This window comes from Dipodomys merriami, unplaced genomic scaffold (genome assembly GCF_024711535.1).
Source record: "Dipodomys merriami isolate MVZ:Mamm:240054 unplaced genomic scaffold, mDipMer1.0.p SCAF_91, whole genome shotgun sequence".
NCBI classification, from domain to species: domain Eukaryota; kingdom Metazoa; phylum Chordata; class Mammalia; order Rodentia; family Heteromyidae; genus Dipodomys; species Dipodomys merriami.
The window spans coordinates 5,122,405-5,141,838 of record NW_027206524.1 but is presented as its reverse complement, the minus strand read 5'-3'; the positions used below and the strand labels follow the sequence as shown (position 1 = coordinate 5,141,838).

The 19,434-nt window shown below is 41.9% G+C and overlaps 1 protein-coding gene across 1 annotated transcript in view; it reads left to right on the top strand.

The window, feature by feature from the left end:
- The window catches only part of LOC138821297 (rho GTPase-activating protein 20-like), a 57,092-nt gene that overhangs the window by 25,900 nt on the left and 11,758 nt on the right, over positions 1–19,434 (top strand). The window contains exons 3-11 of the mRNA XM_070013428.1: positions 1,260–1,424; positions 5,077–5,226; positions 8,125–8,166; positions 9,092–9,176; positions 11,566–11,643; positions 13,705–13,771; positions 16,146–16,334; positions 18,094–18,272; positions 18,674–18,835. Of these exons, the coding sequence (XP_069869529.1) occupies positions 1,260–1,424; positions 5,077–5,226; positions 8,125–8,166; positions 9,092–9,176; positions 11,566–11,643; positions 13,705–13,771; positions 16,146–16,334; positions 18,094–18,272; positions 18,674–18,835 (1,117 nt within the window). The remainder of the gene's footprint in view (positions 1–1,259; positions 1,425–5,076; positions 5,227–8,124; positions 8,167–9,091; positions 9,177–11,565; positions 11,644–13,704; positions 13,772–16,145; positions 16,335–18,093; positions 18,273–18,673; positions 18,836–19,434) is intronic.

Here is a 19,434-nt window from a genome sequence, read left to right as displayed (position 1 = left end):
GGCCCTGAGTTCCAGCCCCACAACCCCCCTCCCACCCACCGCCCAAAAAAGGCTGTTGCTAAAGGTAAACTCTTTTTTAAATTAATCCTTAGTGATAACATGGAGAGAGATTACTCTGATCAGGTTTCAGGGAAGCTGTTAGCTGCTTTTTTTTTTTTGCTGGTTGTGGGACCTGAACTCTGGGCCTGGACTCTGTCCCTCAGCTCTTCAGCTCAAGGCTAGCGCTCTACCACTTGAGCCACAGCGCCACTTCCGGCTTTTTTTTTTTTGCTTATGTGGTGCTGAGGAATCGAACCTAGGGTCTCATGCATGCAAGGCAAGTGCTCTACCACTGAGCCACCTTCCCAGCCCATTAGCTGCTTTTTACTACAAATAAAAAGCAAACAAATAAATATGGTCCTTGCCTTTCAGAAATGACTTCATTAATCCATTGGAAAAGGGAATGTTAATATATAAGTAAGTGGCAGTAGAAGGTTAATTCATCGCCTCTGCTTGCCATCATTGTTAGATCATTTTAGAGCTGTGTTCAGATTAGAACTTGTCAATACTCCCGGGCTGTATGAAGAGGATACATAGGTTATCATCTTACCTTTCCCTCATTTCCACACTACAAGAGACTGAAAGAGACTGCATGCCACATGAAAATAAAAACTTCAGAGTCATCTTACTGTGGAATATATTTTTTAGCAGGAAGCACTGACTGGGGTTGCAATTTGAAAAGACAGATTATTTGTGTTTTGTTTCCTCCTATAAATGTGAGTGTTGAGCTGGGTATTGCAGCACAAAATTTTTAATGTGTGTGTGTATATATATGTATATGTGTGTATATATATGTGTATATACATGCATATATATGTATGTTTATATACATATATGTATAAAACATGTATATGTGCATGTGCATAGTGTATATGATCGGTTAAGACACTATGTGGCATTTGAGATTCTTTTTGTTTTTTTGGTCGGTCGTGGGGCTTGAACTCTGGGCCTGGACGCTGTCCCTCAGCTCTTCAGCTCAAGGCTAGCGCTCTACCACTTGAGCTACAGCGCCACTTCCTAATGTGGCGTTTGAAAATGTATCCTGTTCCATATTTCTTGGCTAACTATAAGCAACAATTTTGTAAAGCTTTGTCTTAGACTGGCTGATCTGCAGCATGCAATCTATTCCAGGGACCAACTATAGAAGCAGCAGTTTTATCAACCTTTGTCTTGGAGTAGATCATTTGAGTAACAGATCTGCACCCCGTGGCCTGTTACAGGGACAGTCCCTCAGCCGGCATCGACACGTGTGCGTTCCTGTCATCCTTCCTGTGCTCCAACAGGACTCTGCTGATTGATGGCCAGGTGGAACTCAAAAGAGGCCTGCAGAGGCAGGAGCGCCACCTCTTCCTATTCAACGATCTGTTCGTGGCGACCAAAATCAAGTGAGTATACTGCTACCCTCTCTTCCTGTTATCATTGTAAAAGTGCATCTCCACAAAGGGAGACCACACTGACCAAAAGAATGTTTAGCCTTCTGCTCTGATAGCTAATATCTGGAGTTTCCTGTTTGTTTTGCTTTTGAAAAAAAAAAAAGGAGTTTTCTTTTATATCTTTTTGTTGTTGTTGTTGTTGTTCGTGGGGCTTGAACTCTGGGCCTGGGCGCTGTCCCTCAGCTCTTCAGCTCAAGGCTAGCACTCTACCACTTGAGCCACAGCGCCACTTGTGGTTTTCTGGTGGTTTATTGGAGATAAGAGTCTCACAGCCTTTCCTGCCTGGGCTGGCTTTGAACTTTGATTCTCAGATTTCAACCTCCTGAGTAGCTGCAATGACAGAAGTCTTTTATATCTTTTAAAATAATTTTCCCCCAGAAAAGTACTGGGTCCCTATGTGTGCTGGGACCTAAATACAGGTAAGGGTTATGTAAAGAATGTCATGGACATGATCATTCTCTTTTCTAGCTTGACCTCGAATGTGGGGGCTTTCTATTTCATGGGGAGGGGAGATGGGAACTTAACATTTTTTAAAAAATAAAACAACCACCAAGAGGAACGTCTCTGCAATACCAAACTTGAGTCTGGCATGTCCCTTGTCATCCTCAACTGGAGGATAATTGGAGCCCTGGCACCCTTGAATTTGCTGAACTAATTTGAGACGAGCACTTAGCCCTGCTGGTCACAGCAGCAGGTAGGAGGGGAGCAGGTGGACTTGGTGTTTCATCAGCTCATCTTCAGGCTTCCTTCAGAAAGGGCGGTTCAGTCTTCAGCTCGCCTTTACAGGGGCAAACTCAAGGGGGCTAAACAATGGCCCCTATTGCCACATTTATTATTGTTTTTAATCTGAGTTGAATTGGAGCAGATGCAGTAGAGAACATGGGCGGGCGCCCCCTGTGACTGACTCAGGTATTACATTTGCTCCAGTCTGTGCCCGGTGTTGACCACACTTGCTGGAAATGGTTTGCCAGTCTTGTCATTCTTTCCTGTAGGAAATTAGAACACGTATGAAAGCCAGCTGGGGGCCTTCCTGACCACTCTTGATATTCATTAGAAAGATAAATAGTTTCTCCAATAAAATTAGGGCCTTCCTTTTTACTTTAATGATGGGATCTGTTTTACAAGCATTTAATTATTTAGAAGGCAGCTGGTATTCTCTGTTATGAGTCCCAGGCCAGCCTGGGACCATGATTCTTCCTGTGCCTCGCATGCAGTTAGAATCGCTCTGCATACCAACACACACTCAGCTTCCTGGCTCTGATGGAGTCTTGCTAACTTTTTGCCCAGACTGACCTCGAACTGTAATCATCCCAAGTAGCAGGGATTACAGGCAGGAGTTACCAGCTTGGTTCACCTAGCTTTATGTCCATAAATGTTCCTAACCTATTTCTCCTCTCTCTCTTATCAAGAAGGTCTTCAATAGTCTATGAAACGAACTCCAAGAAAAGGAAAAGAGACATTTTTGTAAAATTAGCATTGCTGCTGTTTTTGTTCTCTTTTCCTTTTGTCTGGTTGGTTTGTTTGTAGTTGGGGGAATAAGGGAGGGCACAGAATAGGCAGAACATAGGGTGAACAAATACAACAGGAATACTCACTAGACACTATGTGGAAGATGAACTGTACATCTTGTGGCTGGGGATGGGAGGGAAAATCCAGGAGAGAGCAATGGAAGGGGAGACATGGTTCAAAAAGAATTGTACTCATCACTTATTACCTGATTCATGTAACTGTAACCCCTCTGTATATCAACTCTACAATAACAATATTTTTTAAGTCTTTAGCTCTCTGTGTTAGACAAGAAAGTAGACCAAAGATAGAAGATGGGGGTGGGAGGGGGAAGGGTAGTGATTCAGAACTACCCTTCAGAAGCAGCTCCCTCCCCCCAGTTCAGATTGCAGCTGTGATACTTAAGCTATTTGGCTTTTGGTAATCTCTCTGGCTCCACCTCCTTATGTATAGGAGGTCCTGAATTTCCCTGGGTATTTTGTCTATCAGTGCTTTTTAACTCATTAAGTCTCAGCCCCACCATTTGTATGAAATATGTCAATGAGGTCAAAATATATGGCATTTCCACATCACAGGGCCTTACGGGAGGCTCAGGGAGAAATTGTCAAAAAGCAATTTTACTGCTGATTAAAAGTAGGTCATCTTCCAGGTCCCCAGAGATGAATGATAATCACGTGAAGTCTATTCGCTTTCTCTCTCTTTGTATTCTCGTCTAGTTTAGGTTCTAATTTTAGATTACAGGGTTCAGTTTGATTTGTCCTTTGGGTTCAGTTTTGGGGTTTTTTTTTTTTTGCTCTTTTGCCAGAATGCGAGGTAAAATGGATGAAAACTAAAGTTAAAATAAACTTGCTTTTTTAAAGGTTGGAAAGTCTTGCTACAACTCAGTTCAAAGTGTATTGTAAATTCTAAGGGGTTTTCTTTAATCTTTCACAAGATAGCAATGTTTTTCAACTTGTCAATAAATTGTACACTTGTACACTTTAATATTCAGCCACTTAAATATTTTTGAAAGTAAGCAAGTGAGAATTTTTGTAGTAGCAGGAAATTTCAGGCAAGTTGTTGTTCCAAATCCAGTGCTCAGTGTATAGAAAAATAGTGTGGCCAGTTTATGAATGCTTTCTGTCATACACGTAGGCCTGAGGAATCAACCTTTCATCCAGCATTTCAAAGGCCAACCACGTCAAAATCTACTGTGACAATCACCTGACACTGCAATGTTCAGACATTCGTCGCCCACAATTATGCCAACTGGCTTCTTGTAACAATTAGAGATACCCTGGTAGAGCTAAAGAAATAAAATGAAGAGATCCTGTTGCCTGTTGTTTTTCTCTTCTATTTTCTTTGTGTGTGTGAACGTGTATGTGTGTGCAAGTGCGTGTGCCTGCATGCGTGCGTATGCATGGGCTGGTTCTGGTACTTGAACTCAGGACCTAGGTGCTGTCCCTGAGCTTCTTTTACTCATGGCTAGTGATCTACCGCTTGAGCCACAGCTCTCCTTCCAGCTTTTTTGGTAGTTAATTGGAGATGAGAGTCTCGCAGACTTCCCTTCCCTCCAGGGGCTGGCTTCAAACCTTGATCCTCAGATCTCAGGCTCCTGAGAAGCAAGGATCACAGGTAGGAGCCATCCGCAGCTGGCTGCTTGGATTTAAGGAAAGCTGCTTTTTTGGAAAATGAAATTATCGGCATGCTAACTTGAGCAGCCAGATTGTTCAAGGAAGCCTCTGGAAATCCCTTATTTGATGTCTTCCAAAACATATGCGCACATACCCTGTTCTTTCCTGAGATTTCTAATTTCAGCCTGGAGTGGAGCGAAGAGATGTTCTTGTCTTTGGAGAAAAGGCACCGACCTCGGGGAGGGAGGGATAAGATGTTGAAAGGGGTGACACGGATCAAAAGCTATTGCATTCATAAACCACTTTGTTCAATGGCAACTCCTTTGTGTAGCTACTTAAAGATAATGATAGTAAAAGAAAGGCACTTTGGCCTAGGTGGTTTTGAACTACCTTTGATACAGAAACGGTAGTCTGAAAAGCATCCTACAGTTATAACTTGTCCTTACATGGTGAGCTCACAACCATTTTGTTTTTTCTCTTTCTAGATACAACAATAACTTTAAGATAAAAAATAAAATAAAATTGACTGACATGTGGACAGCTAGCTGTGTGGACGAAGTGGGAGAAGGCCACACTAATGCCACCAAGTCCTTTGTCCTGGGCTGGCCCACGGTGAACTTTGTGGCTACTTTCAGGTAGGAACCGCAGCTCCTCTTCCTCTTTGCTTGGATTAGCTAATTTTTTTTAATTTTTCAATTTTTTTTTTTTTTGCCAGTCCTGGGGCTTGAACTCAGGGTCCTGAGCTTCTTTTGCTTAAGGCTAGCGCTCTACCACTTGAGCCACAGCGCCACTTCTAGCTTTTTCTGTGTATGTGGTACTGAGGAATCAAACCCAGGGCTTCATGCATGCTGGACAAGTATTCTACCACTGAGCCACCTTCCTAGCTGGATTGGCTACCATTAAAAACAAATTTTGTTCCTCTAATTTTTTAAGGAAAAACCTTGTATTCTGCTTAGGTATTTAAGTCAATTATTCATGTGCCTTATTTTTTAAAGCCATACTTTTTCATTCGAATGTTTAAAAATAAATGATAAATATTGGGAACTTTTAGAGCTGTTTCCTTGGCGTGGCCTGAGATATTTTTGTGAAAGGGTTCTACCTGGATTAGGAGTGTGGAATCGAGTCGTCAGACCTCTAGGATCCTCCCTGCTTCCGCAGTGCCAACGTATCTGTTTTACATATTGGTTATTAAACCTGATCAGTCTTTGCAAGCCACTGAAAGAAATCTTCACCCAAGCAATTTTTATAGAATAATCCAGTCTAAGTTTGAGGAATGAGTTTTCCCTGATATTACTCCCAGATTGTCCAAAGCAGTAGTGTTGTGTTATGCGAACAAAATGAAGTGTGATACAAGACTAAGTTCCCTGAACTGTCTTTCTGATTTGGTGTCTGCAGAGATATGACCATCAAAAGTGAATTTCTGATACTATGGAGTGAAAATGAGTTTCCTAAGACTCAGTCTGAAGCCTGGAGAGTGGTGAATAGATTCATAAATTCAGAATATGTGTCCTTATTAGCCAGGACATGATTAGTTAGAGTTTGTTGATTCACATCTGTCGTTTCCAGCAACTGTATCCATATTCCAGTCTTTGTTTTACGCTTCAAGGCAAATACGCATGACCTGCACCTGAGGCTTTTTGTTCTGCTTTTCTTTCCAGTCGCAACAAACTATTCAGGCATTGTCTTGAAACCAGACAACTAAAATATCTTCCAAGCTGTTAATCTTTTAATAAGGACAAGCATGCCATTAAATTCTGTTATGCATTGCTGGCCTACCATGAGCTTTTAAGAGCTTATTTGGGAAAAGCATGTTATTGGGGGGTCATTTTCTGCATATTAGTTTCTTGGTTTAAAAAAACCGATTTCTACAGATATCATCACTTCCTGTTGTTGAATCCGTTTGGTAAAAGGAGGAATTCCAAGTGATCTCTTTAATGAAAAGAATTCCTATGCAACTTCAAGAGGGGGAAGACATGGGGACATGTTTTCCTCACATAGCATTGCTCAAACTATGGCTCTGTAGCCAAGTGGTTAAAGTTGACATCATCAATAATGTCACAGTGGTGACATGGAACCCCTTACTATAAGGTGATAAAGAAAGCAACTCGCCTCTGTAGTGTTTCCCTCCCTGCAAAAGCAAAAATACATAAATAAATGCTAATCTAGCCATGAGAAGACCATCTGCCAAACACAAAGCGAAGACAAGTCTGTAAAATCTCTGAACAGTACTCCTCAAAACTGTGAAGAGCTAAACCAAAATCAGGAAAGACTGAGCAACTGTCCTTACACCAACCCTGGGGTGGACGGAATAGGTAAATGTTATAGGATATTGGATTGCCTTCAAGAACAGAAAAAAAAAGACCATCAAAAGAAAAACCGACAAAATCTAAGTCACGTCAAGAGTTTATTTTAAATGTGAGTGCCAGTGTTTAGGAATTGGATCAGAAAAACGTAAAAGGATGTGAGATGAATACAGAAATTCACTGTATAAGCTCTGTGACCATACTGGTCTAAAGAATGAGAGAGAGTAAATATGATCAATGTATATTGTATTCTTGTCTTGACATAGCACCAAAAGAAATCCCACACTGTATAGTTAATGTGAACTAATGAAAAAAAATACTTTCTTGCAAAAACATACATTTGATTTTAAAATGACTTGATCTCTCAAAGCCAACGGTTGAGGAATTCTGCCTCTGGTATGGCAGAGTGCAGTCTTAGCACACTGACCAGCCTACGGATAACAGCTCGGAAAGCTGAGCAAAATACACACAATTGTAACTCACCTAAGGGTTCTGAAGAGGTGACAAACCTGGGGTGATCTGAGAGGAGAGTTGGCACTTGGAAGAAGGCACCAACCTCAGTCGGGCGAGTTTCCTGGTTTTTAAGACACCAGAGGGTACAGGGTCACTAAAACTCACAAACCCCTGCAAGTCCTGAAGAAGCAGAGTACAGAGGTGAATGGAAAGCAAGAGGAACGAGACAAGGGGAGTTCCACTGTCCATGTGCAGACGCTGTTCAGTGAGTATACTCCTTGGTGAACCGGTGAGACAGAATTTGTAACTCCATCCCACCAAATTCATTGTCTGCTGAAACCAGAGCAGCGACACAGTCTGACTAGACAGTCGAACAGTTAGAACAGTGTCAAGAAGGCAACAGAAAATTCCTTGGCATACAGAAGGGACAAAAAGGAGAAAGAAGCTCAGTAACAGAAGCCCACCCCGAGGTGACTCATCCCCCAGATTACCAGAAAATAATTTTTAAATACAAATAAAGAGGCCAAAAGAAAAAAAATCCAACTGAAATGCATGAAAAGATGAGAAATATTGGCAGAGCAACAGAATAACCGAGAAAAAGCCAAAGGAAAATTCTACAACAGAAACGTGCAGAACATGTTTTGTTGTTGCTGTTGTTTTTTTACACAAACCATGTAGCTTCCTTACAGAGTGGAAATGGGAGGTGTCTGTGAATATAATGTTGGTATAAATTACTTCTGTGGTTCCATCTTCCACTCTTATTTTCTTTGTTGGCAGTTGTCCGGAACAAAAGGACACGTGGCTCACTCTCCTTCAGAGGTAATTTTTTTTTCAATATTCTGATTTTTAATGTTTCACCTGTGGTAAAAGAGCTTAAAATCGTGTGCTGCAGAGTTATATCCCCAAACGCTTCCCTTCACCCTTACTAGAAATTACTCGCTTGCCCTCAAAAAATATCATCGGTTGTTTAGATTGTATAGTTGCAACGACTGACTGTAAAATAATGTTCTCGGTGTAAGCCTTTCTGGGAGGAGAAAATTGGGGTTTGTTTCAGTCATTTTAGACTGAAATTAAGTCATCTCTTCTACCTCTTCCTGTCATCCTCAAACTACCAATTAATAGATTTGTTCAAAAGTGCACGATTTTCTATAGTCCACCTCACAAATCCAGTATCTAGACCAAAATGGCTAACTTCAGCTCCTCAGCTAAACCCCTAGCTCTCCTCCTTCCTGCCCTTTCCCCCTCCACAAGCTACGGGAGAGTTAAGAATTCCAGGCTGGTAGAAAACTAAATGGGAAATGAGAAGCCATGGCTCTGGGTTGGCCTAGTGAAGTATTGAATATATTCTCACACTTAGTAAGTATATGGGGCCAAACCTGTTCAGAATAGGCAGGGAGACTTTAAGGAGAAATCGATCTATATATTTATTTATATGACCCTGATCATGATTCTCGAACCTCACTTGGCAAAATGCATGTCTCATTCTTTCTGGGTTTTGGTTTTGGTTTTTGGTTTTTGGTTTTTTTGGTGTCCATGCCTAATGTCCTGAAGAAACCTTTTTTTTTTTAAATTCTCTTTCAACCCACCATGTAATCTGACTTGGCTGAGTCTGTCCCGTGTCTTTTTTAAAAGTAGTACGTAAGCCGATTTCGAATGTGATCAAAAGCGATTGATTTTGAAAAGTAAGCCGTCAGCGAATTCCATCTGACTCAGTGTTTTTTGGGTTGTCGTTGCATTTGATTAGATACATCAATCTAGAGAAAGAGAAGGACTACCCGAAGAGCATTCCCCTCAAAATCTTCACCAAGGACATTGGGAATTGTGCCTATGTAAGTGTTTCTCGGCCAGAAAATTCAATTCCAAGTCCCTGCCTCAGGTAGAGAACAGCATGGAGTCAAGGAGAGTGAGACAGACAGACAGACAGACAGACAGATGACAAAGTATGAATGTGCTACTGAAATACCATAGTTGGGGGGGAATGCTTTTTCCTGAGTCTGTGCAAATCTTTGTATGTATGAAAGGAAACCACAGAGAAAAAGCAGCGAGAGATCTATGTTCACCATAGTATTTAACACTCACCCATGGAAAGATTCTGGCCTGTGAGATGTGTCTTTTCTCTCCCTGGCATGAATGATTCTGCGAGATTTGTGTTAGCAAAAGGCAGTTAGTAAGCAAGGAGATATTTTCTGTACAGGGAAGTATTCTTCAGGGGTTTTTTCCCCCTGCTTGTCAATTCTTAAGTCAAGAGTGCTCAGGAAAAGTCCTTCATTCTTTGAGATTTGGAGGATTGAATCCCTCAGGTGAAGAAAAAATGGGTCACTTGCAGAAGATGGCTTTTGTAAGGGATAGCATGCTTCTGGCTCCCGGTGTTTTGGTATGGTCTTTAATACCAGTCTGTGTAGTGGGTTGGCTGAAGCTATAGTTCAAGAGCAGAAACATTATAAACAAGTTGGAAACTTTGTGTGTGTGTGCTTGTGTGTGCGCTGGTCCTGGGGACTTGAACTCAGAACCAAGTAAGCTTTTTTACTCAAGGCTAGTAGTACTCTCCCACTTCGCACCATAGCTCCATTTCTGGCTCTTTTTTTTTGTGCATGGGTGTGTGTGTGGTTAATAGTAGATAAAGAGTCTCTCAGACTTTCCTGCCCTGGCTGGCTTCAAATGTTGATCCTCATATCTCAGCCTTCTGAGTAGCTAGGATGACAGGCATGAGCCACCAGTGCTTGGCTAGAAAATTATATTTTTATGCTGTGGACTGTCCCTCTAGTAGCCCTAGATCGCATGGAATAGTTTTGTGGAAAGCTATGTAGTCTGAATGAGTTATGCATTGGACAAAACCCAAGTTAGGCATATATTCTAACCAGTTCAGGTATCTGACTTAAATTCTTGCAGGAACTATTCACATTTTTACGGTAGGAGACTGCCATGATCTGTTTGCTTTAGTACAGTGGAGGGATAGTTCAGTATGAAAAGAATTTTCATGGAAAGTCCCCTGACTTATTTATCATTAAAAGCGAGGCTACATCCAGGATGAAGTGACAGAGCCAATGTCTCGGCCAGCACTGCTTCTAAAAGATCACCCCCAAGAGTAGTGCATGTGGAGGAAATAGATTATTCTTGGCCTCTTGTGTTGCAGAGCCTGTCAGTGAATTCTGCCGATCTGGAATGGATAGCCAGGTCTTTCCATTTTCTGTTATTTGATTTCTAGCCAAAGTGCTCTACCTTCTACCATTCATTTGTGCTGACTCCCAGAAAGCCATGCAGGGGAAAATATACTTCTGTAATTACTTTGTGGAGCATATATGTCTAATGGTTAGCAAAACTAGCTTAGTATCCAGGTAATTAGAAAGATTCTGTACAAAAGACTTTACGAGAGAGTGTCTTTAAGTGGAATCAAGGTGGCTTGTTGACTTGAAAAACAGATGCAGAAGCCCTTTCTAAAGCTGTATTTGGGACAATAAGAAGCGCATTTTGAAATCAGTGCATTTACAATGATCTTTTAAAAAAAAATTTTAAAATTCAAATAAAAACAATTTGTCCAGACAAGTACTTGGCCCACAGTAAAGAAAGACTAGAACACAATGACAACCCATACATTCTCAGGAGATTTAAACTTCTCTATTTTTAATTTTACGTGTTTTTTTCATGCCACTTTTTTTGAGTGTATCATGTAATCCTTGGCTATCAGAGCCACCTGCTTTATCTGATAATTATCCTGCATACAAACTTATCTGCATAGCCGGTAAGAGAATTGAGCTCTCTAGTATGTTCAGTGCTCACTGATTAAGTCCTCTCATGAAAGTCTTAGTAACCACAAGGGCTAGACACATAGAAAAAACTTAGATATTATGAGTACAGAAAGAGAGACCCAGCACTTTCTCTGTTCTTAGATTTCCCACTGCAATGTGCAAATGAGGCAGAGGGCAGCCTGACTGATTTGCTGTGTGTGTATATGATGTGAAGTGGGGTCCATGTATACTCTTTGCTTAAGCTCTTGTATTTTTTGAGCTTAGGTTCTACAAGAAAAAGAAATGTTTTAGTAAAGGGCATATCAAGGGGTAAAAGTAAGAAGGGTCTGTGTCCTACTTAAAGTCTCGTGCCTTATGCTATTTGTGCTTGAAAGCAAGATTCGTCTTTGGATCATCATTTAGCAATGATTATTTGTCTTTAATTTCCTTATTTGTAGATGTATCTCTTATTTCTTTTTTTTCCCCCCTACAGTCCAAAACTATAACAGTAATGAATTCAGATACAGCGAGTGAAGTCATCAACATGTCATTACAAATGCTAGGGATAACCGTAAGTTACTCTGCTAGATATTTTTTATTTGTTTTGCTTTGAGACAGAATCTCAAGGCTGGCCTTGAATTCACGGTCTTCCTGCCTCTACTTCCTACATCCTAATTATAAAGAAATTTTTGATTCAAAGTAGTATTTAGTAAACTTAGATGTAAATACTGTGCTTTGTAAGATAACATATCTGTCCTATTTTGTCCCCCATATGTAGAAAATAAAGACAGGAAAGCTTTACTCTAAGTGCACTATATATCTCCACTCACACACAAAAACATCTTTGCTAGAAAATTCTTAATAGAGTTTCAGCCTTCTTTCCCCCTTCCTTCTTGGCATTATCTGACAGTTTGCCTACGAGTTGGTCTTGGGATAATGACAAATTCAGAATAATGTGTTCTGTAGTAGAATTTTTACATCAAGGACAGCGAAAGGTGGGGAGAAGAGGCGCTGGTATCAGGGAGGGGGGTGACTGTGTGAAAACAGACTAATAGTAAAGCACATTAAAAAAATTTAATGGGGGATAAAAAGAATTACAGAGTAGCAAATTTGATCAAAGCACCTCATATACATGTATGGGAAGAATGCAGTGAGACCCTTTTGTATGATTAACATAAACAGGCCCTGTTCACTGACTACAGGTCCTGACGATATGGTGGTTTGTGGGTGATGAGACTCAGGGCAGTTTGTAAGTGAGGAGAGCTCTGGACGCTGTCATGAATTTGAAGATCCTTAGTGTGCAGTCCACATTGTTTTGCTTGTAGTTTCTCACTTTTTGCTTTCTGGGGCAGAGGAAACTTTTGGAAATTTTATTAGTGGGAAAGATTGGCGTATACCTGAGGATGAGGTAGAAGATTAAGGATGGGGGGGGGTTCATCCCATGGCTCCCTGCGAGCTCTGCAAAGCCTGTGATGAGTCCTTTAATTGAAGGCAAGGGCTTCTGAGGTGTGCAAACAAGCAAAGAACCTAAACATTTCAGTCAGAGTCTCCAGGAAGATACTCCGGTGACAATGATGTGGTCTGGCACACTTAGCATCTGCCGTAGTATTGCTGATGTATTTAGATTTGCTCTTCACCATGCTGTGCTGAAAGAACTCAGTGCTACCGCAATTTGGGACACACAACCTAATTAATAAAAGTTTAGCAAAGGAGATGACTGAATCGAGTTCTGACCTCTATCAATAGAGCTTAGAGAAGAGTAGTTTAAGGGGTAGGGAAAGAGTTCAATACATTAATCATTTTTCCTATCTATAATTCTTTACGGATTTTAGTCTGCTTAGACCAGACAAAACTTAAGTTTTATTTAATCAGGAATGCGAGTTACCTTAGTTAATCCTGGTTAAAGAGATTTTCACGGTGTTTTCAATACTGCCTAAAAATCAAAAGAGTTGTTAGATTGCTCCTCCTCTCTGATCAAGGGATGGGACGAAGAAGATAGATAGGACAATCTGTGTGTGTGACCAGCAGTTGTCTGTTGGGCCTTTGCCATAGCCAAGAGCAGTTAAAGAATAGGAAATATCACCAACACACTTGACTATTCGTGTGAAACATTTTGCTTTGTCCCTGGCTGGCAGACTCAGCAGGAGCTAAGTGATAGAGTGTTGTCTCTTTCTCATGGATTAATAGTATTACTGGGTTAGAATAGTGCTGGTGACGGGTTTGCTTTTCCTTGACCCAGTCCCTTATCTAGGTAAACCTCTCTGTTCTGTTTCCGGGACTGTTCTTGTCCCAACTGAAGCCATCTATCTATCTCCTCCAAGCTTCTTGCATCAATCTGTGCAGTGGCATATTGATTTCTCATTCACATCACCTATGTAGTGAGACCCTGACCCCACTGCAGTTGTGGGGGAGGGGGCGGGGAATCTGTAGCCTGGTAAAGAGGAAGCCAATCCTTCGTGCATGGGAGATGAGTTGTAGGAACTAGCAAAACCATCTTGAAAAACCATAACTATCCCCATGACCCTGAATTTTCTTTTTGCAAAGCATAAAATACCCCCCCCAAGTGTATCTTTATGATGCAAGTGTCAAACATGAAAGATGTATGGTGACTTTTAATTCTTTTATCTCCAAGGGCTCTGAGAAAGATTACCAGTTATGGGTTAATTCTGGAAAAGAAGCCGCACCATACCCACTCATTGGTAAGTTTCTGGGGAAATCTAAGCCGGCATTCTGTCATAACTATAATTCTAAATGTCTTGGAAGTGGTCCCAATCCATAATATACCTCTTTCATGGGGTATGCATTTAATACCTACTAACCATTTACTGCGTGCTAGACAATTGGATTTTTTTTTCATGCCACAAGCTAATGGTACAGTTAGGGAAAGAAATATAAAATATTCACTTTGCTTTTTCACTTTAGCTTGTCACGTTTTCTAATTTCTCTGTGAGAAAGCAATATGTACTGGTATTCTTCTCCATATGTAAGTTTTTATGTTCACTTCTTGAAGTCTCTGTTCCCTCCTTTCCTACTATGTTGCTTCTATAGGAAACCTCCTATAATCCATCATCAGTGAGCATCTAATCATCTTTTCTGTGCCCAGAACTTTCCTAAGCCTCTTTAAAAAATGAGATAAATAACCCATGCTGATTCCTAAGTGTCTTTAGAGAGTAATTTACAAAACTAATGAACTATACTGTTCCTCTAGCCAAGTTTTCCAGCATTTGTTGTAAGGAATGCTATTTTAAGACAGAGTCTCACTAGGCTAGCTTACGCTGGTCTTCAGACCTTACACTCCTCCTGTTGTTGGTAGGAATTATAAACAGGTGACACCTCACTTCAAAAAAATACATCTTGATCAATAATTTCATGCAGTGTAGCTAATTGACGTAGATTAGTTACAAGGGACAGTGTCGATAGCAGATTGGGAAATGAGTGAGTAGTACCTGCTAGGCTTTGTGTAAAGCAAGCATTTGCATCATCTCCTGTAACCCTGTCACCACCACTGACCCCAGACATATAAGACAAAAGGTTCCTGCAAAATGTCTCTCTCTATTCTAATACAGAAGAGGAGGCTAGACAGCAGAGCTAAAGGCAAGACTGATTGCATTTCAGGTGTATTTTTCTTTTGATGTCATTTTTTTAAGTGAACAATGTAAGTTGTCATTATAGAATCAAGTATCTAAAATAACAATATAATTTAATGTAATTTATTAAAAAGCAATGAAGACTAAGGAGATGATAACTTTTAGGAACATTGCGATTTAAAGCTTCTACTGCTACCTTGTCCTAATAAGATTATGCCACCAGATCATACATCAAGGAGGCTGAGATCTGAGGATGGAGATTTGAAGCCAGCTTAGGCAGGAACATCTGTTGAGATTCTTACCTCCAGTTAACTACCCAAAAGCTGGAAGTGGAGCTGCTCAAATAGTAGAGCATCCACCTTGAGCAAAATAGCTCAGGGACCAGCACACAGGCCCAGGCTCTGAGTTCAAGGGATAGGACTGGTACACTAAAAAGAAAAAAAAAAATGCATAAGGTTTTAATTCTGTGTCTCAGTGGGTATTAGAAAACAACTGTAAATTAGCTGCTGGCTATTTTGATAAATGAATTTCATATTTTTTTCATTATAAGAGCCTTTTGCCTTAATCCCTGGCAGTTAATAATACACTTTCATTGTATGTGTATGCCAGGTAGCAAGGAAGAGCCTGAAGAGTATACTGAGTTCTGTAATAAGTAAACTTATTCTGTGCCATTATTTAAGCACAGAGAGTAACAGTATTTAGGGACTACACTGGGAGAATGGAATGACTTACAGTACGGCAGAGGAAAACAACCATGTTCCAATCAGATGGCCAAGGTTTTCTTTTTGTATCTATTACTATGACTTTAATCCTCTAAAAAACCCACCCTCAGGAGGAGTCAGTGGGAGGGAAGTATAAAACAACCACTCCCAATTGCATAGCTAATAATATAATAATATTCCTGGGCAGACAATTACATAACTAATAAACAGTAACAAAACAATCAGTAATGTTCCTCAAGGATCGTTTTCATCCTGTTCTTTAAATCATCTTGGCCACGAACATTTCCTTGCCCAAACCTTACAATGCTTGTGTATTATGGAGCTCATGATGCAGGATAACTATTTTAAATCATGGGTTGCCTGAAGATTTTTCAGATCTAGTGTCAAAGGAGAAACTAGAATACCCTTTAAAATGCCCTTCTTAAATGCCAACCTAGGAGGAAAAAAAAAGACAGCATATGCACTCATCTCCAAGGCAGACCATCATTCTCAGTAAGGGATTCTTAAAAGATACTTTTTCTCCTTCCCTTTACCCCTCCCCCAACATAGTGGCGCTAACTTCCCAGAGGGTCCCCTGCCTTCCTGCAGTGGTCTCTTTAACAGTCAGGGCATACAAGTAGGTCCACAGGGACAAAAAGATTCTCTGTACCCCAAAGTCACAGGGATGAATGGCGGGCAGCACAGTCCACTTTGTCATACACGTACTCACGATGCTCATCAGTCCCAAGTCCATGTTTGTATTTCGTTTTGTCTTCTCTTGGTAGGGCATGAATTCCCCTATGGAATTAAAATGAGCCACCTTCGAGACACTGCACTCTTGACACGGGGATCCAGGGACTCCGGCACGCCTCCAAACCTCCAAGAACCCTTCCTCATTGAACACCTTCCTCGCGACATGCAGTGCCAGTTCATCCTCAAGCCCAGCCGCCTGGCGTTAAGCCAGCAACTGAGTGGTGAGCAGCTCTCTCCCTCCTCCACGCAGCCAGCCTGACTCAAAAGCTTTCCTTCCCCCAGCATAAATGTAGCACTCAAGCCAGGACCCAACTCTCTACCCCAAGCAGGTACATTGTTGTTTTTCTTTTGAAAGTTGCTAATTGATAGGAGAGCATTTCAGAAGGTGGTTTTATAAACTGATACCGAACATCACCAACTTGTAGCCAGTAACCCTCATTTGCCCCATCTATCCTTGGTACTTTTTCTGCTTTAACCTTCCTCCCGGGTCCAGCCAAAGGCTCAGGCAGCGCTGCAGGTGCTACAATGCCTCTTTTGTACTGACTGTAACACACCATACTGTGTGTTCCCTTATGATCACATTATCAAAAGAGAAAAGAGGCTGTCAGTGCTGTGTTAGAAAGCTGATTGTACCTCCCGTCCTGATGAGCAAGCAGAAGGACTAATGGTTTCTGCAGAAACCTCTCTCCCTCCTTATTAGCCTTCTATTGCACCAGATTCTCTGTGAACACAGATTTCCCTTACCCCATAATAAAGGCTCTAGTATTAGAATAGTGAGGTTTCACATAAAACCACCCAAACTTGCCCTAACCCAAACAAGAGGCTTAAGCAAATGAGCAAACTTAGGAAGGACACACTTAAAAGAGAAGGCGGCCGGGACTGCAGACATAGCCAGAGCCCCACCCACACTGCTGAGTGCCACCTGCATTTCTCCAGCGGTGTCATCCACTAATGAAGCACTAATGAAAAGAATCATAGCCTGTGCTTTTGCCCAGATTTTTTTTCTATTATCTTTAAGTAGTTGTAAAGGAGTCACCATTCAGTAAAGCAGTTTGTGAATATGATGACTCTAGACCAACATCGCCCTTCCTGTTCACCCTCTTCCTCCCCAGCCTTCCCTCAAGCTCTTCATTTTGGATTCTTGTCTGTACCATCTCCCTTCTCTCCATTTGTCTACCCCTTTCCCCTTGAATTACAAATCCCTGCTTTAGGTGTCAGCTGGGGATGTGGAATAAATTTACCTACAATACTTGGGGCTTCCAGAATCAAGCTTTCTCTTTCTAACACCCCCAACCCCTCCCCTCAGCCCCATTCTCCAGGGGCTGGGACTATCTCTTGTCTCTACTTGTTCAAGCCAGTAGGAGTTCAAGTTTCTTTCTAGAGTTTATCACCAACTACCCTGGGGCCTAGAGGTTCCTCTCAAGTTTGCATGGGATCTGTCCTGCTGTAAACATATTTTGTGAACTGAAAAAAGATACATAAGAGTTTTTGTAAAACATTAGCTTCCTGTCTCAGTAGTAGAGAAGCAAATCAGGAAACGAGAATTCTTTGTGTCTAGAAAACAATAGGAGCAAACTCCTCCTCTCTCATTCCTCTTCTACGCTTTTATCTTGTTTTTATCTCTGCCCCCTTTTCTCCTTCCTCTCTCCCCTTTCTCCTTTCCTGTCTCTTAGAGCTAAGGGGGAAATTGTGTGGGCATAGACGCACATTTTGCTTTAAGTTTTTAATCGACCCTTCATTTTACCTATGAACTCAGGACCAAAGTTCTAAAAAGATACCCATTTTAGTCTCCCCCTCCCCCTGCCCCGTGGATAAAATCCCACATGATTCTTCCTTATTTTGTAAAGTATTATAATGAAATTTCATAGATTGCTTTGATAGGGCTTCCATACACCATTTTCTCTTTTTTTGAGCCATTGTAGAAAGAAATAAGGTGAAGTGAATTAAACGGCTTTCCCCAATGATCTCCCATCTTGTTAGACTCGGGTCAGAAGACGTATCGAAGGAGAAGGTCTATCATCAACTGGGCCTTCTGGCGGGGCTCTAGCACTCACCTGGACAACTTGCCCATGTCACCAACGTCGCCCATGCCAGGACAGCTCTTCGGAGTTCCTCTGCCAGACATCTGTGAGAACGAAAATCTGCCCAAACCTATCTTGGTGAGTCTCCTTGGTGCATGGCAACTACCGGGAAGTGAGCAATCAGGGAAGGCAATCTGGCCCCACCCACTCTGGCTTTGGTTAAGAATCTTCCTTCTTCCAATAAAAATAGAAATCTGCTTTGGCTACTGAAGAATCTCAGAAGACGTTGACCATCTAGTCTACGGATTTCCAAAACTGAGATAGCTTAGAATTTGCTCTGTAGACAGAATCTACCTTAGCCTCTCACATGATCACTATCAGCCAGGAACAATGAGACTTGGGTTCTTCGAGTCCCTGGCCCAGCTCCCTGTCCTTCAAGGCGTCCACTCTGACTCTAGAAGCCAGGAAAGCCAAGAACCTGTCCTCGTGGGTGTGAGCCACGTGCCCATGGTGGGTTTTCTCCCTTTGCTTCCGCACAGGCCATGCTCTGCTTTCTGAACCACAAAGGCCCGCTCACAAAAGGCATCTTCAGGCAGTCTGCCAACGTGAAATCTTGCAGAGAGCTAAAGGAGAAACTGAATTCTGGAGTTGAAGTCAACCTCGACTGCGAGTCTGTCTTTGTGATAGCATCTGTCTTGAAGGTAGGAAGAGCCCCCCCTTTCTTTGCCACGTGGGCTAGGCCTGCAGCACCAAACATGGAGTTTGGTTATATGAGCTTTATTCCTATCTGCAAAGAATCGCCATAGATTGTCTTTTTTAATTCACACAGTCATCATTGGGCTTTAAAAGCTGCTGCCAGCCAGGTATGAGGATGGTAAGCCCCCTGTCATCCTAGCACTTGAAGACTAGAGACTAAAAGGTACAAGGCCAGCTAGGGCTGTATACAGCTAGGGCTGTATAAGGTCAACCTGCTGGGGAGGGAGGAGGAGGAGAGGGGAGCAACGAAGAGGCCAGGGCTGTAGGTGAGAGAGAGGCGGAGAAAGGGAGAGGCAAGGAAAGAGAAAAGAAAAGAGACACGTGAACAAGAGAGAAGCACAAGTTAAAGGAGAAAGGGGGGAGGGGACAGAGGGGAGAAAGAGAAAAGCAAGAGAGAACAGTCAGATGGGGCAGGGGGAGAAGGGGCAGAAGGAAGGAGAGGAGAGGAGTGGGGAGGGGAGGAGAGAGACGGGGAGGGCGCGCAGGCCAGGCAGAGGCGAAAGGAAAGGAGAAGGGCGAGGGCGGAGAAGAGAGGAACAAGAGA